The sequence below is a fragment of the Molossus molossus genome, unplaced genomic scaffold (genome assembly GCF_014108415.1).
Source record: "Molossus molossus isolate mMolMol1 unplaced genomic scaffold, mMolMol1.p scaffold_m16_p_20, whole genome shotgun sequence".
Classification (NCBI taxonomy): Eukaryota; Metazoa; Chordata; class Mammalia; order Chiroptera; family Molossidae; genus Molossus; species Molossus molossus.
The window spans coordinates 48,709,872-48,733,202 of NW_023425356.1; the positions used below are offsets into that span (position 1 = coordinate 48,709,872).

Sequence of the window (23,331 nt, forward strand, 5' to 3'; positions counted from 1 at the left end):
TGCCTCGGATCACACCATCTCCACCTGCCCGTGGGGAAGGTTCGCGACCATGTTTCCCGACGGGGTAGGAGCTGGAGGCGCCGGGAGAAGGTGAGAGGGGCGGGCTTTCCCTGTGCTCGTCCTCGCTGGGTTTCTGACCTCTGAGGGACCCACGGCTGACCTCCACACCTTGGAGAACACCAGGCCCTCTCCCTGGTGGTCAGTCAGACAGCTTGTTTGCAGGACGTCGCTCCAAGTGCCCTCCCTCCACCCCCCTTGGGCTAAGACCTTTCCCCAAGCCCCACCTTGGGTTCTTAGCCCGAGAACAAAGGGGCATCCTTCTGCCCTGACCCTGACCCTACGCCAGCACTCCCAGCCTCCAGGAGACCCCGGGTTTGGCCTGCTATGCCTCCGAAAGGGTGTGCATTGAATCTGTGGGGACCTCCCGCTCCCTTTCTGCTCTTCCTTTGGCTCGGTCACCCCTCCAAGCTCTCGGTGACCTTTGCCGGCAGCCTGTCCTCAGTCCTCACGGTGAGTCTCCCTCCACCCCACGCACAGTCCCTCCTCGCTCTGGTCGCAGTAGGAAGCCAGTCCTGAGGCTGGGGCTCCACCTTCTGGGTTTTGCTGTGTGTTGAACGGTGCCCCCGGGCCTCAGCCGCCACTTGTATTTGCAAATGTCGCTGAGAGACAAAGTGGGAAAGAGAAGCAACCGGAGAGGAGATGGATGTCCAGATGCTCCGCTTCTCCCCCCGCCTCCCCCTCGTCGCTCCCCCTCCGGGCCTTTCTTTCGAACAGCGGTGAGGTCGGCCTCAGACCCACGAGGAGGACCCTCGCTGCCCCCAGCTTCCTGCCAGCCCCAGGCGTGCCCAGCAGACCCTTCCTGCCCTGCCTGCCTGTCTCCTTCTGCCAGGGGAGACTGAGAAGACTCGGTCCCCCATACAGATGCCCCGTTCCAGACCCAGGCCCCGGGTCAGCCGGAGGAGGCCCTGGCCCACTGCCTTGTCTGCAAAATACCACGAGAGTTTCTCTCTGCTCATTTGGGTGTCCCGATTCTAACTTGCCAATCCTGGGATCTCATTTTTTTATTATTTTATTTAAAAAATTTTTTTTCCTGTATTGATTTTAGAGAGAGAGAGGAAGGGAGAGGGAGAGAGAGATAGAAACATCGATGAGAGAGAACATTGACTGGCCGCCTCCTGCAAGCCCCCCATTGGGGATCGGGCCCACAACCCAATGGGCATGTGTACTGACCGGGAATCGAACTGGCGACCTCTTGGTGCATGGGTCAACGCTCAACCACTGCGTCGTACCGGCTAGGCTTATTTTATTTTTTAATACTCACCCAAGAACATTTTTCCATTGATTTTCAGATAGAGTGGGAGGGTGGGAGGGGGGGGAGAGGGAGAGGGAGGGGGGGGAGAGAGAGAGAGAGAGAGAGAGAGAGAGAGAGAGAGAGAGAGAGAGATTGGTTGCCTCCCTCAGGGATTAAACTGAAACCGAGATACATGCCCTTGATCAGAATCAAACCCGCGACTCTTTGGTCCATAGGACAATGCTCTAACCGCTGAGCCAAACCGGCCAGGGCTCTCTCATTTGTTAAAAAGTGACATTAGTTTCATATACCTTTAGTGAATCCATGTTGGAAACTATTAAGGTTTCCAGGCAACAGAAAGTGAGGAGCCTGGACCAAGGTGATGAGAGAGCAAGAAGAAGAATCAATCAAATCTAGGTCTGACCAACGAGGAGGGCGAGAGGGAGGAATCAGGGTGACTGAATCCCAGGTCTCGGGACTGGACCACAGGGTGTGTGAGGGTCCCATCCGCGGAGTGGGAGGCCTCGGAGGGAGAAGCAGGTGTGTGGGGTCGAATTTCACTCAGGAACGAGCAGGATTCCGGTGCGACTGTCCAGCAAACCCTGGGGCGGAGGTGCCACGTGGGAGCCCTTAGCGCACAGAGAGCGCACTGGCCCGCTCGCTCCTCCGCGCCCCTCTGTGTGACTGAATGCCCTTCCAGCCTTTTGCCATCCAGCTTAAATTCCGTCCATTTCTGGGGTCCTCCCTACACAGCTCTGTAAGTGTCTCCTGCTGCTGCCCTCGCTCTTCGCTGGGCAGGCAAGAGTCCCGCCCACTCTTCCCCGCGTGCCCATCCCGTCTTCCCGCGTGCCCATCCCGTCTCACGACCGGAAGCTCCTGTCCTTGCTTCTCCCGCATGGGGCCTGGGCACGTGGCGCTGCTGGGAGCTGTCAGTCACCTCAGTGGCTGATTCCCACTTCAACAGGAACTAGCCGCTGCAAGGCGTCCAGGACTGCACTCGTCCCGGGTCCTTGTCCTTTACAGAGTCCGAGGTCACACAGTGCATCCTGTGCCTTCCTGGGGCACGTCCATGACGGGGGGTGGGGTCGGGGGTCTCCCGCCTTGTTAACTGAGCTCTTTGCCCCTGCAGGAGGGCATGTCTTCTCTCCCTGCTGCTCGTTGGCCTCTGGGGCCCCGTGGCGTGTCGCCGGAGCCCCGTGGAGGACATCTGCACAGCCAAGCCTCGGGACATTCCTGTGAATCCCATGTGCATTTACCGCTCCCCAGAGAAGAAGGCGCCCGAGGAGGAGGGCTCCCACCAGAAGGTCCCCGAGGCCACCAACCGGCGGGTCTGGGAACTGTCCAAGGCCAATTCCCGCTTTGCCACCGCCTTCTATCAGCACCTGGCAGACTCCAAGCATTACAATGACAACATTTTCCTGTCGCCCCTGAGCATCTCCACAGCCTTTGCTATGACCAAGCTGGGAGCCTGTGACAACACCCTCAAGGAGCTGATGGAGGTACCGTCCACGGCCTCTGCCCCGCTCGCTCGCCTTGGTCTGGAGCTCTCCAGAGGCGTTAGGTGCCGTCCCGTCTCTTCCTTTCCCCTTCTGTCCTTCTCTCTGCGTTCATTCAGAAAGCGAGCTGAGCTTTGACGCTGTGCCCGGCACAGTACCCGAAGCTCACGCCGAGGTGGCCTTGGTCAGGGGCTGACGGCACCCAGCTCACCACCCGGGGCAGCCAGGCTGGCCAGCCAGACCCACCACCATTTTCTCTTGGCTTCTACAGGTTTTTAAGTTTGATACCATCTCTGAGAAAACGTCGGACCAGGTCCACTTTTTCTTTGCCAAACTGAACTGCCGACTGTACCGAAAAGCCAATAAGTCCTCCGAGTTGGTATCAGCCAACCGCCTGTTTGGAGACAAATCCCTTACTTTCAATGAGACCTACCAGGACATCAGCGAGTTGGTCTATGGGGCGAAGCTCCAGCCCCTGGACTTCAAGGTGGGTCACACCCGTCATCCCTGACCTCGGGGTCCTTCCTCTCCACTCAGAGATGGAGCTAGAGAAGCAGGACCCCACTAACACTGCGGGGCTAGCTGAAGGCCGATGGGGGGCTGTGAGCCAGAGCCCTGGAGCAGTCACTCTTGCTTAAAACCTGAGACGCAATGGTGTCTACGGATTCTAGTGGAGACTCTGAACAAGTTGTGCAAATAATACAATCTCCCTTTCCTCTACCAAAGTCACATATACCTCTCAGGCTGTTCTGGAGGGTCCTACCAGACACCTTATTTAATTCAATGTTTTAAAGTTACCATGGTCAAATAAAGTTGGCATAGGGTGTGTGTGAAGTTCTCCTCTTGGAGATTCATGAAACACCTGGACTTATGAAGGGTCTGAGAAGTCCTGCAACCAAGAAGTCTATTGACTTGAATTCGAGCAGCATTTCTCAGCCTTTTTTTGACCGTGTGAACTTCCTGCCTGCCCCGTCCTCACCTCCATCGTCACTCAGTAGCTCCCCACAGAACACGTTTTGGAGACCCGAACCGTGTGAGTTCGTGGCACTGTGTTGGGTATGTGAGGTCTCCCCAGTCGGGGTTAGAGTGATGGCTCACCTCCGTGGTGGGAAGGCAGAGGGATACAGAAAATGCTGCCCAGGGAAAGGGAGAAGACGCTGAGTAGCTCAGGGGGCAGAGTTGTCTCTTGTTCTCCTTAGGGAAATGCAGAGTCATCCAGAATGACCATCAACCAGTGGGTATCCAATAAGACCGAAGGGCGGATCACTGACGTCATTCCCCAGGATGCTATTAACGAGTTCACTGTCCTGGTGCTGGTCAACACCATTTACTTCAAGGTACTAACCCCTGACTTTGCACAGGCCCTGGGATTTGACCTTGCAGATGGCCTTGTCTGTCTCAAGAGTTAAGAGTGCTCGAGATTCTTCCCAGTTAATTACGTTAGGGAGGAGGATGAGGCAAGGGTGGTAGGGATGAACAGCTCAAGGCACACTCGGGGTTACCCAGTGAAGGCAGGTGGAACTGTGGCACATCTGCCCATCCTGGGTCCTGCTCCATGTGCTCTCCCTTCCTCCACAAGGCCCGGGGGTTCGGCCAGTCATTGCCGTGCCAGCCACTCTGCTGCTGGGGGTTCCCTCTCTCCAAGAGAGGAGAGGGTTGAGTTTCCATGCTGTCTACTGTTCTTGACAGATTGCAGGACACTTGGCCACTCATTAGCCTTCCTATCCTCCTAACATCACAAATGAGACCTTGGGCAGATGACAGTGTAAATCCACTCTTCTGTCTCTGACTGCATGAACTTGGCCTAGCTACCTGAGACCTTTGTCTGCCCCAATTTCTGCATCTGTAAGATGGTGGTAGTGCCCTGGCGGTTAGAGCGTCGGCCTGCGGTCCAGAGAGACCCGGGTTCGGTTCCCGTAAGGGCACCTACCTTGGTTGCAGTTTGTTCCCGGCCCTGGTTGGTCATGTGGGTGGCAGCCACTCGATGTGTCCCTTTCACGTCGATGTTTCTCTCTCTCTTCCTCTCTTTCCCTCCCACTCTATCTGAACAAAAAATGGAAAAATGTCCTCGGGTGAGGATGAAAAAAAAAAAAAAAAAGATGGTAGTAACACGCCTACCTCACAGGGTCCTGAGTGGGCTAATGCCTGGAGCCGTGCCCTGCGCACAGTGAGCGCCTACAACACGCGTGATCACAACCCCTGACGTCACAGAGGGAGAGCCACTGCTCAGTGACATGGTCCCTAAATCAGAGAGCAGAGGAATGGTAACTGCAAGGCCGGCAGCTCAAAGGAGTGTCCGTAGCCTCCCTCTGAAGAGAACTTGGCAGGGCCCCTGGCAGGGCTCCCGGACAGCCCCCGGGTTCTCACCTGCGTGTGGCCTGTGTTCATCCGGCCGAGCCCGACATACTGGAGGACGGCCTTGGGGAACCAGTCTGGGGGGAGGCAGAAAGCAAAAGACAATTCGATTTTAACTCAAGAAGAGACTTGTGAAGAGTCAGTGGGGCCCTGGCCGGTTTGGCTCAGCGGTGAGAGCGTCCACCTGCGGTCCTGAGAGACCCGGGTTCGGTTCCCGCTAAGGGCACGTACCTCGGTTGCAGTTTGTCCCCGGCCCTGGTCGGTCGTGTGGGTGGCAACCACTCGATGTGTCCCTTTCACATCGATGTTTCTCTCTCTCTCTCTGTTCCTCTCTCTCCCTCCCGCTCTACCTGAACAAAAAAATGGGAAAATGTCCTCGGGTGAGGATAAAAAAAAAAAGAGGTCAGTGGGTTGTTCTGGTTTTTAGTTTTTACTTTTCTCATTGTAACGGCGAACAGTCACTGCTGGAAGTCTGGGACAAACACAGACGGTCGCAGGAAGAAAACACTGACGCCGTCATCGTTTTTCACGCAGCCCCGAGTCGTTTTTCCCAACACGCGTACACGTTAGCGTAGCAATAGTGTGGGCACGGCCACGTCAGCAGCCTCCTGCGGACGTCCCTCTTCTCGCCCTGTGGTTCTCCCACCCTGCCGTCTCCCTCCAGGGCCTGTGGAAGTCCAAGTTCAGCCCCGAGAACACAAGGAAGGAGCCTTTCTACAAGGCCGACGGGGAGTCGTGCTCAGCATCCATGATGTACCAGGAGGGCAGGTTCCGCTACCGGAGCGTGGCGGAGGGCACCCAGGTGCTGGAGCTGCCCTTCAAGGGGGACGACATCACCATGGTGCTCATCCTGCCCAAGCCCGAGAAGAGCCTGGCCAAGGTGGAGCAGGAGCTCACGGCGGAGGTGCTGGAGGAGTGGCTGGACTCGCTGACGGAGACGCTGCTGACGGTGCACATGCCCCACTTCCGCATCGAGGACAGCTTCAGCGTGAAGGAGATGCTGCAGGACATGGGCCTCCTGGACCTGTTCAGCCCGGACAAGTCCAAGCTCCCGGGTCAGTGCACACCCCGCCCCCGACGTGGTCAGGCCAAAGGTGGAAGAGTGGGAGGGAGAGTAGGAAAGAGCCATGACACTGGGTTCTGACCCCAGTTCTGCTGCTCACTCAGGGAACCCCCTTTCCGTCTCAGGGCCTCAGTTTCCTCTTCTGGAAAAGGGGTGTTAATGGGCCCAGCTGGCATGGAGCCTCGGGGTCTGTCACTGATAGAGATGAGACCAGGTGGAGAACCACTTGTAAAGGCATCAGAATTCACAGCAGAGAGACAGTTGTGATGAAGAGCTGGGGACATCTGGGTCCCACAAAATAGGCATGGCTGACATTTAGTAGCCTGTCACCTGCTATTCCAAAGGATTCATGAATTTTCCTCAAAGTCACTTGGATAGACACAGACAAACCTTTCAACTTACGCCATTAGGTCATTGGATTTACCTTTAATGGACTGTCTTTAAAGTAGGCCTGAAAGCCCAGCCGGTGTGGCTCACTGGTTGAGCGTCGACCCAGGCCCCGGGAGGTTGCCGGTTCGGGGCACCTGCCCAGGTTGTGAGCCTAATCCCCAGTGGGGGGGGGGGGCATGCAGGAGGCGGCCAGTCAGTGTTCTCTCTCATCCATGTTTCTATCTCTCTCTCCTTCTCCCTTCCTCTCTCTCTAAAACCAATAAAGAAAAAAATTTTTTTTTAAAGAATTAAAAAATATAAACTAGATCTGAAAACCAGTCCCTCTTAAAAATGTTGCTAGACTGGAAAGAAAGACATTCCTACCAGATGATGAATTTTTCCTTAAGAACAGGGTCCCCTGCCCGCCTCCCCCACCCAAGGGCTGAAGCCTAAGATTCAGCCCCAGGAGCCAGGCTGAAGAAGCCCCGCAGTCATTCCTGTTGACTGGTTTGAGGGCATCATCAGCTGAGGCTCCAGGGCTGCCTCCTACTCTTCAGAAATGCCCTGCGGGACCTCCCAGCACTGAACCCCTCTCTGGCTGAAGCCAGCCTTCACCACGCCTCAGAGCCTTCTCTGCTCTTCCTCGCAGGCATCGTCGCGGGGGGCCGGGACGACCTCTATGTCTCAGACGCCTACCATAAAGCATTTCTGGAAGTGAGTATCCCTCCATCTGCTCTCTCTTGTGCTGCTGTTTGACTTCCGCGCCGCACTCTGGCCCCTGCCTCAGTCTCTCCTGTGATCTGTGACTCTGGAGTCTCGTTTCACTGCTGCACGAACAGAGACCCCAGGGAAAAGCCGCCAACCCCCAAGCCGCAGCCCCTCCCGGGGGAGGCCAGCTACCACACAGCCCTGCCCTGAAGTCCGGGTCTAACGGTCCGCCCTCCCTCCCACGACTTCTCCCGTAGCAGGTCCAACAAGGACACAAACACGAAGGGGAGGAGCCAGCAAAGAGCTTCCATAAGGAGGCAGGGACAGAGACAACTGTCCCCGAGACAGTTTTCCGAAGGTGTCTCCCTCTAGACTGGTGGTGGTCCTATTACCAGCCAATTCGAATACCACTGTTTCACTCCATGACTCCAAGACTCATCTCCAGACAGGCATCCTTCTTTTCATGGGCCCTCGGTGGCTGCGGGGTCCTTAGACCTGGGACCCTGATGCTGCAGGAGTAAAACTGTCTCCACTGCACAGCTCTGATCTCGAGTCAGAACCTCTTTTAGCATCGAATACAACAGAACCCTCTCGTAATGCCATGTCAGATGGTGCCACCCAGGAACATGACGACCTCGGCTACATCCAGATTTCTGGTTCAGTGGTTGTCTAAATGGATCCATGGATCCGAATGCTTACAGCAATATTCGCTGGGTGGAGGAATGCGGACCGTGGGGCTCCGCAGGGAACCCGAGCTGACCCCAGGGCACCTCCCCCGAAGGCGGAGGGCACTCGGAGGAATGGCGGGTCTGCGTCAGAGCTAACGCAGCGGTTTGTTTCCTGTTTGCCCCGCAGGTGAACGAGGAAGGCAGTGAGGCAGCGGCCAGCACCGTTGGCGTGATAGCTGGCCGTTCGCTGAACCCCAACAGGGTGACCTTCAAGGCCAGCAGGCCCTTCCTGGTTCTTATCAGGGAAGCTGCTCTGAACACGATCATCTTCATGGGCAGAGTAGCCAACCCTTGTGTGAACTAAGGTGTTCTTGCTCCTTGCACCCCTTCCTCTTCTGGTTTGTGAACAGAGGTAAAAATAAATACGATTACTCCCACCTCACAGTATGAATGGACGTCGCCACCCGAAGCGAAGACAAGGACGGGAGACACTGACAGACATGCTGTTGGGCATTTGGTAAAATGATGCTGTTAACTGTTCTCTCCCAGTGCACACACCTGGGTCGGGAAAGTGAAGGCGGTGTCACTGTGCACACACCTGGGTCAGGAAGGTGACGGCGGTGTCACTGTGCACACACCTGGGTCAGGAAGGTGACGGCGGTGTCACTGTGCCACCCTGAAGGCCGGCAGGCATCCCGAGGGGCAGCGGGCTTGAGATCGTGGTATTATTCCCACTTCACTGAAAACAATCCCCAGATTTAAAACACATTAATCTCTTTATTCAGAAACGACAGACTCAAATCTGAGTATTAAACCATTTAATTCTCAAACCACTCACATGCATAATGTTCTTTTACACAGTGTTAAAATAAAGAGGAAAATGTATTTTTATACAAACAGAATTTCAAGTATACATTAATAGACTTTTCAGATTACTAACCAAGTTGCTAAAATTTCATTCACATTGTTCTTAAAGCTGTCCAACGAGAAAGCTTTTGCTAAGCTGCTTTAAATATGTTTATATAAACCCATATCTTCACTCTTTCTCTGAATCTCCCCCACCCCAGTCTCCGCCCCCCCTCCAGCCCTCCCCCCGCCCCGACTCAGGGCTCCTGGGCTCTAGAAGACATGCAACCCCACCGAGAACGACTGGCTTGTCATCAGGGGAAGGAGAGGACTACAGGAGGAGAGACTGAGGACACCTGTCAAGTTAAGGGCGAGAACAAATCTGCTTCTAAGAAATGACACAAATCAGACTCGTATCTTAAAGCCTTTGCTTTTTCACTTGACTTTCTAAAAAACAAACAAACAAAAACTCAGCTGCCCACACCACCACCCAGAAGTTTCTGACAGTTTGGTAGCTGAGAAAATAACTTAATATTGGGTATTTTCCCCAGTGAAACTTCTAAAATCAGAGTAGGCCTTTTGAACTTTTTCGTTTTGGTTGCTTCTTTTTCCCTTCGGTAGGGGTGGGGGCAGCTTAAAAACAGATGGTATTATTTGTGTTTCCACTGAGGAATTTGGTCATTTCACAGGGTCTGGCAAAAGAGTTCTCCGTCCTCAACTCCCCTCCTGAAGTAATCTGGCTTTAGGGCTAGGAACAGCCGCTCTCCTTAGGAATTAAAGTGCATTTTTTCGGTAAAAGGGGTGTGGGAGGGTGTGGTTTACACTTAAGTGATAATGATTAAAAGAGGGTGGGGAGAGAGGGAGTCCTATTCCTATATATAGGTATTTATAATTAAGGTCATAATAAAAACAGGTACTCTCTAAGGAAATAAGATGCACAGACCCAGCCAGCACCCTCCGAGGTGCCGGGCGCTAGCCTGGGGCACTGACTTCTGAGGCATCGCTGCCGCAGGGCTAGTTTTCTCAAAGGGAAAAAACAGACTGGTAGGTTCTTAGAGTTAAAAACTATCTCATTCCCTTTCAGGGATAACAACATTTTAGAAATTGATTGTCTGTTTTAATATGAATCCTTGATCAGCAAGTTGTGAAAAGTGTTAGGTCTAAGTTTGCTGCTTACAAATGTTATGGTCGCCTTTAAAAACTCCGGCAGAAGGGGCGCGTTGACCCGTGCTGTCACCAGCATCGGCGGAGGGAAGTGGAACTTCCCTGTAATCTCTGTTTCACAGCTAACAGACTATTTCCTGTAAATGACTTACTGTTTCTTGAGGGACAATCCCAAGTTTTCCAAAGAGAAGTAAATGCTACATTATTAGCTGTACAAAGAAGTGATGGGCTCAAGACAGGGGAAATTGTCCTGGATCCTGGCCTCTGAGTCCAGTGTGATCTGCTTTTCACAGTGACCAGGAGGAAGGCACAGTGCCAGGGACAGGTGGATGGGGACAGCGTCACCCACCCGGTAAGCACCATAGAGAGCAGTTGGCAGGGTTCTTTCAGACCACGTCCATCTGAAGGGAACCGTCTGGGCGGCGGGACCCCAGCCCCTCCTCCGAGGCCGAGCGGGAGGGGCCCCACCCTGAAACCGGGGCAGCCAGCAAATCCGAGCGCACGTCAGCGGACTTCTCCCTTTCCCCACGCACGCCGCACGCGCCGCGCCCAGACCGGAGTGGACTTTCAGATTTCTGCAAGGAGAAGCCACTGGGTCCTGACTGAACTGGCAGATCTCTCCAAGGTCCGCCAGGAGATCACAGACAAATGCAACGGCTAGACCTGTGCACACAGACGGAGCAGTGGAAAGGGAATGGGCTGGGGCAGAACACACTGCTTTTGCCTCTAGTTCGGGAATGTTTTTCTCCTGCTGAGAGGAGGGGGTGGGGCAGGGTGGGAACTGCAGTCAGACTAGCACCTGGTTAGCTGCTTCCAAAAGGATTTCTTAGAGGTTTCGGTGGAACCAACAAGCAGACCCAGGAGGGCAGAACTTGACCGAACTTCACAGTCCTGACAGGGGATGTTTCAGTCCTTGCTTAAAATATAGCACGTTTATATCGTTATTTATTTATTTATTTTACCATCACTTCCCCATCCTCCTCCTCTACTCTCTCCCCCAAATCTTAAAATCCAGTGCGGCATGATTTGCATAAAGTTCCACCACGTTTCACAGTACTCCACAAGGCTCTTCACACGAGAACCCACGGGCACCTCTCCGATACACACAGTCCCAAGGGGAGGGCTGTCCACTCCCACCCCGCTGAGGAAGCCGGCACAGTCTTCCAAGGCATAGGAGCATTTTCTCTAAGTGACATTACAGCACGCACATGCTCAGCGAACAGCCAGGCCTTCAGGTTACTCTGATGACATTTCATAGCCTGATGCCCATTTGGTCCTCTGCACTAACCAACCTTTCCCTTTCGGCCCACTTCTCAAACATACCACTTACTTGAAATGTAAATGATCAGTGATTTGTAGGCAGTACATGAATGAATTCCTACGGTGCCCAAAATTGTTTCAGGAGAGAGTCTGCATCTGAATCAGCTCTGAAACACAAATTTCTTTAGTGAATTAGAGATCACTGGGTAGCCTGTTGGTTTGAACAGTGGCTTTCACTTTTTATGGGAAATCAAACAGTTCTCCCCTCCCCATTACCAGGTGTGAGGTATCTTTATACCTGGGTGGGAAGAAGGAGAGATATGGAACCTAATTTGGGAATTACTGGGTTAAGTCTTTGATATCCTGGAACAAAGATGCTAAAACAACTCATTTCACATTTCATATAAAATTCAGAAACATTTAAGCCTTAGCTAGTGCATTTCATTCACAAAGAAATATGGACAAATGAAAAGTCACCTCACACTGAGATCCCACGTAGAGGACAGCTAACAGACAAATAAGCGAACGTGTTACCGTCACCCCGGGAAGGAGCCTTTTCCTTCCATTCACTTCAACAATGCTTCTTGTTTATTTCACAGACAGGAGTCCCCCTAGGTGGCACGGGCTTGGCTCTTTTAATAAGTTCAAGGGTTTTACCTTAGCTAGCAGAGTTGAGAAACTGCCACTCAAATCATCTGTGCAAAGCAGAGCGGATTCCAGAGGCCAGACTTTGTACCTGGTATGAAGGAAACTGGATGGGTGGCAATCTCTCCAGAATTACTCTGCGGACACATGGGCCATGCATTTCACCGCCCGGCCTTGGCCCACAGTGAGCTTTGAACTCAGAGCTATGCCTGGGTAGCAACAGAGGAGGCCGACAAGAAAAAGAACCAGACTGAGGTTCTCCTGGTAAAGACCACTCAGCTGCACTGAGACAGGGTTCTCAACCTCGGCTGCCCATTAGAATGATCTAGGGAGCTTTTAAGCACGGGCTCTACAGCAGGCCAATTAAACGTCCACGTCAGGAGGGAGCCCGGGTGTCAGCCACTGTTTAAATGCCCACATGACGACGAAGTGCAGCCTGGATGGGGATCTCCAGGTCAGCGGCTCTGCGACAGAAAGCATTCAGGCCAGTGGTCACCCAAGTCAGCAGGAAGAAAGGTAAGACGACTCCATGCTCCCTCCCGGCTCACAGGTTTAACATGCCTCAGAAACAAGATCTAGGCGTTTCTCACTTTTGTGTTTGTTCTGTTTTTAAATAAATCACTTTAGCTATAACAGGCTGCACCACTAACAGTTAGCGACTGGAGGTGAGACTGCCCCTTAGGCATGTGGCCTAGCAAACCAGCTGGGGTCAGCCCAGGACAGACTCTGCGCACAAACAAAAGAGAAGCCGCAAGGAAGAATGTTCCTAAGCAGGAGTTAATTCTTGAGTCCAGGATGTGAGCATGGCTTATAGGCTGACAATTATTCTCCATGTAGGGGAAAATAGCTGTGGCGAGCAGATTCACACTGACTTCACTCCTCATCTCCCCACAGGGTCACACTGTGTCCAGGCAGAGGTTACTTCTGTACCAGTTGTCACCTGTGAGTAACGCTTGCCTCATTATTTGGAATTTCACCGTCGGCATCATCGCTCGCCCTACCCAGTGACCGGGTAGTAAATGCCGATTAGCTAGTACCTAAAACACAGAAGCCGTCCTCTAAAAACCTAAAAGTGGATCCCTCTCTCATTTTCCCCCGACCAGACATTACGACCAGCTAGTGCATTAGACAGCAGAGGCGGAAAGCATGCCAGGGTACCTATTAAAGGGCCAGTGCTCCTTCCCCCGCTGTAACAGATGTTCAAAGGGGAGGTGACCTGACTTGGCTCAGTGTACTGGTGCCTCGAACAGCCAGTCAGTTAAGTGCTGCAACTGGATTTCAAGGTTAGGTGGCCTGCCTAGTGGCATTCTACTACTGAAATGACATTTCTTGAGACCCACAGCATTCGAGCGAGGCCATCCTGACTATTATAACAGCGTCGATGTAACAACAGGAGTAGCCAGCTCCCTTCGGAGTGATAAAGAGCAGAACCGGCTGTCCAGAAATCCGTGCCATGCACACCTCAGCGTCAAGACATTGGCAGAGGGCTCATGATCGGGAAAATATGGTTTTTATCCTTTCCCCCCAAAATGGACTGCAAATGGCAATGGAAAAGACAACTCAGGATTCGAACCAATTTTTCACATCATTAAAAGGAGTTGGGTGCATCTTTGAAAACAACAGAAGGGCTCCAATTCCACCGACTGCTTTTCCCAAAGAGCAGCCGGTGGATGAAAGCAGGAAACCCAAGTGTTCTGACACTTTGATCTGGGCAACAGAACCGGACATGAACATCTAAACTCGACAAGGAGAACTAGATCCGGGCCTCTGCGTGTTGGGTCTGGCTTTCCTTTGCTTGCTACTGAAAGCGACACTCCTTCTTCAGCGAAGTGCTCAGAGGTAGAGGAGCTGAAGTGAGTACAAGAGGGAATGGGGGGCGGGGCAGTGGCTGAGGACTCCAGCCTCCTGCCCCAGGGGCTGCAGAGCAACCTTGGGCTATGCTCAGTCTTTCACGGGAGGTAGTGTATTTACATGGACTTACCTGCCTTCATCAGACACCTTTTTCTCACGTCCATACATAAAACCACACACACAGGATATTGCCACCTGCAGCAGCACCGACCCTCACGGCTGCCTTCAGTCCCAGGGGACATGGGCCAGCTCTCCACAGGTAAGTGCAAGCCTGAGGTCCTTCTGAGGTCTCTCCTTCTGCCAGGCTTTTAAACAAGCGTTTCCCTTGAGCACCCACATCCTTACCTCTGAAGATTAGCTGCACCAAGTGGGTGCAACGTGTTAGAACGTCTTTATAAGTAGAAAGTGCGAGAAATAATTTTCTTAGCCTAAATACAAACAAAGTGACAGAAAGCTCTCATAGCCTACTGTGCCAAGAATCGGAGTTTTAGAATCAATGATACAACGAACTAAATGCCTCTAATGCTACCAAGTCGTAGTGGACGAGTAAATATATTTATAAACACACATTTATGAAAAAACATACTAAGAAAATAGCCAAACTTCCCACAAATCATTTGCATGAGCTCTCTTTAGTTACCAGTCTGTGTCCAATGCATATACAAGTGAATTACATTAGTGTTATTTTTATTGGGCCAGTTTTCCAAAAAGAAAACAGGCTCCTTTTTTAAAACTTCAAGTTACATGATTTAAAATCATTTTTGTAAAAATATTACAAATACCATATAAATTCTAAACCTTTGCCGTCGGAGTGACAGCCATTCTGGGGGGTTCCGTCACAGTGCCCCATTTCAGCATCTGGGCTTTCAGAGGGGACACACCAAGCCCTGCTCCGTGTGTCGTGATTCTGGCTTTGCAGTGGTTTGCTCGCGTTAGGGTTCTGCTACCTTAGGGGAACCCAGAAGATCATCCTCTCATGACATAAACATCTGCTTTAAGATGTAGCGACAGGCAGAAATCTAAACCTTTAAGGAATTTCTCCTCACTCAGGTTGCTGTGACTGGCTTGAAATGGTTTAGGCTTGTGGTGCTGAAAAGAAAGAAGGAACACTTTGTCCATCTACAAGTTCCTTCCTTCTGACTCTGATCTCTTGTGCAATTCCAGACCACAGTACTGAGTTCTGTGCAACCACTGGTGATTTCAAACTTGAGGGTCACCCAGAGTCTAGAGGAGGGCCCAGAGAGCTAGACAATCCAGAAGGCGAGACATCCCCACAGATTACCAGGAGTATTCATTCCCTGGGAAAGATTTCAAAGGCTTTCTCTGTCACAAAGAGCAGACTTCGAGGTACACCCGAGTGGAAATGTGGATCAAAAAGAACATGTTAAAGCTCCTTTATTTTTATTCACTAAAATCTGCCCCAATCTGTACATGGTAAGATCTGACTGATCTTGATGCCTAAGTGCCGCCAAACTTTCCACCCCTGGTTACCCAACTACAAGTGCCAGACTTCCTTTTCCCTTCCCAGCATTCTGTAGAGCCCCAAACTAAGCCTTCAGCCTGGGTCCCCCCTTGTTCCTGTATTTGCGATTCCCGAGGCCTGGCCCACGGACCCCGCTCTCCACTGTGTGACAGCTGGGATGACTGGCGAGCAGCTCCCCAGGATTCCACTGCCCAAGGGACGGATGGATAACCCCAAACCTTTCTTCTTACAAAGCGTATTGATTTGAGAATAATCATCTTTAGTGCAGAATTTATCCTGTCCCCTTGTTTCTTGTGATGGCAGGAACAGTCTAATTATTACAAGCAAGCAGGAGTTAAAACAAAGCATCCTAAGTCTGACAAATCTAAGTCTCATAAAACCTCAACCATCTGTTATTTTACATAAGAGAGGCTGGTTGCAACTGTAATTTTAAAGAATTAAGAAAACATGAAACCGGGCGACGGACTTTCCTGCGTGCAAGGTAATGACAGCGGACGATCTCCTCCTCCGAGGCAAACGGAGCCTGGGGCGCAGGCAGAGCTGCAGCGACCTCGAGCACGTCTGTCCAGCCACCCGACAGAACTCCTGCCGACGGGGCTGGTAGCCACGCCGACGTCCCAGACCCCAGGACTTCCCCCTTCGTAGACGCAGAACACAGCCGACATCTCTAGCAAGTCAGGTTCTGCAACAGGAAGCTTTGTGCTCCCTCTGGAGTATTTCTGGCTCAGCATGTACAGTTCCTGTGGCTTCACAAAACAAAATGCCAAAAAAACAGGCAAATGCTCACAAGTTGGAACAAAAGAAAAAAGGGACATTTTGCTAAAAGATAAATGAAACTCAGGGGCAGGAAGCTAATGAAATCTGTTGCAGGTATCTGTCTCATTCTCTTTCTGGCTCCTTTACTGACCAATGCCAGACATAATAAATTATTTCTATGGCATAAACAATGGACCTAGGTGAATGAATACAGAAGAGTCAACACCAGTAAACAAAACCTAATGCTATCTATAACAGATTAAAGACAGGCCCCAGTGGTATTTCCTGTCCTCTTGAATCTGGGCTGACCAGTGACTTCTTTGACCAACACTGTATGGCAGTGACTATGATACCTGGGAGCCTGTACTGTAAGAGGACTTGAACCTTCTACCCAGCCTCTTGGAGGCCTGAGCTGCCATTTTAATAAGTCTGACTACCCTGATAGAGAGACCACAATGAGACACTAGCGAGGGAGAGGAGACTGTTGAGCCCACCCTGCAACGGTGGCAGGCATGTGGGTAAGACAGCCTTGGACACTCCGGACCAGTCCAACCACCTGCTGAACACTACCAAGTGAGCTGACCTCTCACCGCGGGAGCGTGAGAACTGCCTAGACCAGCCCCTCCTGGATTTCTGACCCAGAACATCATGAGAGATATACACAGTGGTTCGAAGTCACTAAGGTGTAGGGTAGTCTGCTGCATAGCAGTAGATAACTGGAATGCTAGCTTTCAGAGTCTGCCTTGGTAGTAACTCATTCACTCATTCACCATCAGACCTGGCGAGTGGGCCACTCCCCTGCATCAGTAGGCAATATCCTAGAAAACAGTCACCATTCAACATCTGCTCGGAGATCAAGTGCATTATCTTTCGAAGAAATCTCCCAATCACTTACTCTTGAATTACATGTTCACTGTAAGTAGTACTGTTACTGGCTACTGTATATCCCAGTCACCCCAACCTTTATCAGTAAACAGTCAATGTGATTAGTGAAGACAGTTTAGACTTTGGAATCATGTTGGTAAATACTGGCTGTGCAATGTATCTGTCGTGTGACCTTGGGCTCATCAGTTCCCTCATCTATGCAATGTGGTAGAATTATACCTATTAAAGCAACACGGTCCACTGAGAGTGTCCTCTAGTGTGGGACTGCAGGGGGGCAACCTGTTCTCGGTTCCGTCCTCTCTGAAATGAGGATGATAACAGCATCCACCCTAATGGGATTGTCACAGGACTAGCTGAGTTGGTCAAGGCGAAGCACACAGAACTGTGCCTGGCACAGAGGGAGCATTAGAAGCCAGTTGCGTTCAGTTCTGTTACTGCCTCAGAGGTCATCTTCTCAGCAGTTATTCTGTCCCCTTCTTGTGGCCTTTCATCGGTGTGGTTAAAGGGCAGGCTTTTCTAAAGCATACGTCCAGATTCCAACCAGTGGGTCAGGGCTCCCGAGTACAGGAAGCCACCTCTAAACTACACGTAAAATCAATTTTGTTATACAAATTCCAAGCACACTGGTACCAAAAAGTACTTAATATTTACTTAATAGAACAGATTCTCCTGAATGATACCTGCCACTTAAGATAAGTGATTTCATAGAATAGAAAACATTTTCCTATAAGGTACTTTGACTTTTGGCATTATGGATGAATTCAGATTCTAAGATTCACAGTAATTATTAATTAGCAATTATTAATATTAAATAGTGCTGTGGGCCATATGAGATGCTGTACATATATTCCTCTTAACTGGAGAGTGAATTCTAGCTTCTTCAACAGGGCTCAGCGAGTAGACGTGAAAGCAGCACTAGAAAAGCATTTCCTTTTTTTTTTAACATAACTGCTCTGCCTTTGTAACCTGGCTTTGTTGTGTGCAGCTTCCACTGTTTGATTTCACGCGCCTTCTGAAGTGTGTTAACAGGGGAGGTATTTGTTACATAAAAACAGGACCGATGTGTGGTAAGAAGTTTACTCCTGTGTGTGCTCTCTGGGAAGATGATATGGTTTCCAAGTCCTATTTGCCTTCTAAGTCAGCACTGTTCCTCAGGGAGATGATAGTCTGCTTACAAAACCGGATGGTCTGTACAGATATTTTCCAGGTTTTGATACCATTGTTCCCATCAATAATTATATCCTTTGGAATGTTAACTCAGTTACGTTTTTCAAAGTACTCAGAATATCCAACTTTGTCCTGAGCAAGAAAACTCACTACAAAGCAAAAAGACTGGCCCTGGGAAAAGTACCAATTAAGAACAAGAAGATTGAGCCCTGGCTGGTGTGGCTCAGTTAGATGGGCGTCGTCCTGTGCACTAAGAGGTGGTAGGGCACATACCCAGGTTGCGGGTTCAATCCCTGGTTGGGGCGTGTGTGGAGGCAACCCATCAGTGTTTCTCTCTTTCAGAAAAATAAAAAAAAAGAGTAAGAAGTCTGAACACAGAGAAAGAGAATAGAAAACAAAGGAGGCAAAACATAAGACTGATGACTATCAAAGAAGTCCTAATGCTTGGCAAACGCCACTGCTTCTCATATTTAAACAGATTTATATTAAAATGACATCTAGGACCAAGACCCCACGCAGAAATGATGCAGATGATTCACTGAGCTTGGTATCTAAATAAACTTTCTTTCACTAGTCCCAAACCCCAGATTAAAGTCCCGCAGGCAAATGCTCCAACTGCTGAGCCAAACCGGCCAGGGTGGAAGATTTAACTTTTAAGTACCCCACATGGAACAGAATGAGTTTACTTGAGGAAATCGGAATGAAGACTTATAGCAGAACAGCCCCAAATCTGCAGAACCCACTGTAACTATAAACGCTCTAAGACAAGGCGGAGCCAACCTGGCATGTATTATAGGTGAAGATTATTTATCACTAAGACGGTTATTACATAGAACTTACTAATACCCGAGTTAGAAAGAGGTAACTGGAAGAATAAAATGCCCGGTGAAGTGCCCCATGGGAGGCCGGGTCACTCATCCGAACTTCGCAGGTGTGGGAGAATGACAACCACAAAGTGAGAGGCAAACTCACAGGATTGTGTCAGCATGGCCTCGAACACTTTGTTCTGACAAGTACATTTAACTCAGAAGACCATGCATTCTTTCCAAATGGGGAACCAAATGCTGCTTTTGCAAGGAATTCTGCTTATTATTATCCTAACATTTTCCAATTTTTTCACATCTACCATAAATGAGCTATTTGAACAATAAGAACAAACATTCACAAAGCAAATATATAAAGGCCCAATATATACTGAGAAAAATTACAGACAGTAACAGAAATTGGAAGATAGGTCTAAGAAGATTTTGAAATCCTCAGATGTTTCGTTATGTTTTTAAACATTCGTTAAAGAGAGAAAAGGAAGATTTAGCTTTTTTTTTTTTTTTGGTACGTGCCCCTAGCGGGAACTGAACCAGGGACTCTGGTCCGCAGGTCGATGCTCCAACCACTGAGCCAAACCAGCCAGGGCGGAAGATTTAACTTTTAGTACTCCACATGGAACAGAATGAGTTTACTTGACGAAATCAGAATGAAAATTCATAGTACAAGGGAAAGTGAGGTTTCTAATCTAGAAAAACAGTACTTTGGATAAGAATCGAACCACTTGTGCATAACAGAAATAAACTTTAATACTAGTGGGAATAAATCCATCCTTGCCATCATTGTGCAAGCCAGTTCAAGTTAACTCAGAGGAATGGCAAAACTTACTTATAAAAACATTATTTTTTTTACAGTATTTTATGTAAACATGGTACTTGTTTAGTCTTACATTATTATGCATGAGAATTACTTTGAAAAATTACTTTGTTATATCTGTAACAAACTTTAACCTACCTGCACCTTTAAGGCAAGGTCGAATCCCAAAGACTATTCTAAATGCTCTTCAAGCAACAGGAATCATGAAGGAGCACAGAGAGGGAGCCAGGGAAAGATGGCCAACTCTGCAGGGAAACATGCAGATATGGCGATATGAATTTAAAACCTTTTTAACTTATGAATTTATAAAAGCAAAATGGCAGGACTGACAAATTGGGGGGGGTGATTCCTTCTAATTAAACTTGGAGCTGGCAAACTTCTGTCAGGTGCCAGACAGTCAATACTGTATTTCAGGCTCTGCAGGCCATCTGGTCTCAACTTGGAATTATAGTAGAAAGTAGCACAAACAAGCCCAGAATGAACAGGCGTGGCCCTGTCTACTATCACTTTCTTTACACAAACAGGTAGCCTCTGGCATTTGACCAGGGCTGCAGTTTGTTGAACCCGGATCTAATTCATAGTCCTAGGGATGTACTTGGCTAAGAGACAGCCTCTCAAATTTAGGGATTAACCTGACTTAATTGCTTGTTGTCCCTTTTCTAAATCGCAGGAACTAAAATACTTCACTATTTTGCACATTTTCCCACAGGGCGTAAGAGCCCCACTTTCACAGACTGAGTTTAGCGAGGCTTTATCCTTGAACAAGTAAGTACACAGGAGGACATCAGAGGAAGAGGTAAGACCACATGGCTATTGTATCCAAGAAAGGGAACACCTCCAGGAGTCCAACTCCTTCCGGACCAATGGCTTTCCACTATGATTCAGAAGGCTTTTGTCTTTGTTTATTTTAATTTCCTTTGTTACCCATTGCTTTCATTTCTTTAAATTACATCTTTTAGTCAAACAACATGTAGTTTTTACCAGTTAAAATAAACAAAATTAGTGTCAAGTAATAGCTAACACTTAAAAAGCTACTTCTTGACCAAAGACTGTTCAGTTATCAAGGATGAAGTTCCCTTGTTCTCTCTTTGGTCAGACCCCTTCCGACCAAGGCCAAATTTCAACTATGAAGTTCAGAGGAAAATGGTTTATTTCTATTGTCAAATCATCTCTGGAAAACCCTGTTTCACTGATACACATAGAACTGGAAACATTAAAAAAAAATAGCAAGAAAACTTTCCTTAGCTGCCATCTCTGTTCTTTCACGATCTTTATCCTTTAGTAATATTTTCACATATTTAAAATTAGATTTAACCTTCTGGTACCAGGAATGGCTTGGGGGTAGCTTGCAACTTACAGAAAATAAAACTCAACTCAGTGCAGAGGTAAACATGGTTCCGAGTAGAGACAGGTCATCAGAGCCTTTCTGCCTCACAGTGGCCAAGCTCACGCCTCGGCTGCGTTTCGTACTGGTTCAGAGAGCAGAGAATGCCAGGTACCTCTTAGAACGAAAGTCCACTGATCTAGTGCCATCTCTCCTTTGCTGAGAATACCGGGTAGCTCCTTTGCTATGAAGAGCCCCTCAGTGAATAAAACAGTCCCAGTGTCTGCTATGCCTCGGCATCAAAGTTTGGAATGACAATTTAGCTCTCACTGCCAACGCAGTCCCCTTCACAAGGCGACAGGTGCAAGTTGAGATTTGGTAACAGTTTCTAGCATTAGCTGAAGTCCATTTAGTACACCCTTAAGCGAGGTATCCTCTGTGCATACAGCACAGCTATTCACTGATGCGGACAGAACACTACTAACCCGATGACCCTACAGTGATGTTAGCTAAGAACTCGGGCAATGTCACAGTGAACCTGGAGAAGACTCTTGGACAGTCATTTAGAATAACAGTATCTCTCCTAGCTAAAATGGGAAAATTGCTTTCGCAAACTTGAATTTTCATGCACGTTGTAGCTCTGGGCTAGACCAGTGAAGAGGAGAGAACCAGCAAAGATGACCGTGCGGGTGGGGTCCCGGCCACCGGACACCCTCTTCACAGTATCAGCAGTGAACGCACAGGGCGGGGAGCCCACCCAACACGCTAGTGCTTCCGCGTCTTTCACAGTCCCTGCTTCACTCCCAGTGCTGCTGCCAAGCCCGAGGGAGCACTGACACACGCTGCCAAGGTTTCCTTGCAGAAAGCACTGCACTTCACCTTTACAATTTGATAATAGTTTAAAAAGCTCTACTTTCTCACATAAAATCTAAGAAAGCTCACAAAGCACTAAAAACTTTGCAGCATACTACTTCTCAAAAGTATGATGGACTTAATATTTTTGGTAGGCTTACAAGCTCCGTCTACAGCAGCATATTCTGTACTTCTCCCCGACGTAGTAATGGCAAGACCTGTCTATTGAAAGCCTTAGTTCCCAGCTGAAATGTTTCCCTATCGATTTCAGTCTAATTCCGACTCCACTTTTTCTAGGCCACAGAGCCTCGCCGGTGCTAAGACGGCCCTAGGGAAGAGTTCTTACCTTACCGTGGTGTCCCGGTCTGTCTTCTAGAGATAAAATACAGCTTCAACAGCACGTTGAAGGGTAGGCTCTTAACAAATGGTAGCATTATTACATTCCTATTAAATGACACATTTCTGTTTTTCCAGGAGAGACAAAATAACCATTCTTTAGTGATACAGCACAGCTGTATGTACATGTAAATTCTCAGACTGCTTAAGTTACCCTTTCATTCTAACATCCCATCATCAAAGAAATGCCCCCTTTTCCATCCCCCTTTCCACATATCACGAAGCATTCTCACGAGGGGGCACTACTCCCACTCCCACAAACAGCTCACCAGTGCAGGCCGAGCAGCCTCTCCCAGACGCCTGTAACAATCATCTACGCCTCTGCACCAAAGAGTTTCTTAAACCACTACACATGTAAAGACTCTGCACGTTTTAATAATCGTTAAGAGAAGCTCGAGATTTTTCTTTTCTATTTGCACTGTGACTGTGTCTACTTGCCTGCACCCCTTAAGAATCTTCCCTCCTTCTCTGCATGCAAGACAAGGCATCTAAAGCTCTACACGTTTGGTAAATTCTTTCTGACTCTCAGCGCTGGATTAAGAATCTCAGAATTACCAAAAAGGTCTCTTGAAATTTAAAAATTAATCTTAGGAATGATTAAGTAACCAAACCTGATCAAAATTGATGCCTTGATCAATTTATTGCAACATGATTGTGCCTGATGTTTTCTGGTAAATGCCCTGTACTGTATTTAAAAAGCAAAGTTCTTGGAGTCACCAGCAATTTGCCAATGGTTGGTTTATGAATTACTAGGTTTGCAGACATGAGACATGGATTTAGTGAGGTTCTTTTGGACTGAAAATATAAACTATTACTTATGTAGAAGGAAGTGGAATTGTGGTTTGCAATAAGAACCATAGTGTTGAATTTCTTGTCAGAATACTGCAGAAAAAAATGTGTTTAAAACTTCATATAAAAGTTATCAAACAGGGAGACCTGTAGATTTAAAAATACAATCCAGGCTCATTTCACTGGAAAGTGACATTTTTGATGTATAATATTGCTGTTATGTGAAACTAGGAGCTGAAGAGACTGGATGAAACTTTGGTAGTCAGCCTAACACATTAACTCATCTGGACTAGAGCCATTTCCTAATACCCAAAGATCTTCAAGC

At 49.0% G+C, this 23,331-nt stretch overlaps 1 protein-coding gene across 3 annotated transcripts; it reads left to right on the plus strand.

Moving 5' to 3' along the window:
- Positions 1-49: 49 nt before the first annotated feature.
- SERPINC1 (serpin family C member 1) lies at positions 50-8,401 on the plus strand. Of its 3 annotated transcripts, XM_036272943.1 has the most exons (7): positions 50-90; positions 2,421-2,790; positions 3,059-3,274; positions 3,987-4,124; positions 5,807-6,197; positions 7,224-7,288; positions 8,138-8,401. In XM_036272943.1, the coding sequence occupies exons 1-7, from the start codon at positions 50-52 to the stop codon at positions 8,312-8,314; spliced, it is 1,398 nt and encodes a 465-aa protein (XP_036128836.1). In that variant the 3' UTR covers positions 8,315-8,401. The 3 variants fall into 3 exon arrangements, with proteins under 3 accessions (XP_036128836.1, XP_036128838.1, XP_036128837.1); XM_036272945.1 differs by lacking the exon at positions 50-90 and having other exon boundaries at positions 2,427-2,790; positions 5,864-6,197; XM_036272944.1 differs by lacking the exon at positions 50-90 and having other exon boundaries at positions 2,427-2,790; positions 3,987-4,103.
- Positions 8,402-23,331: the final 14,930 nt, after the last annotated feature.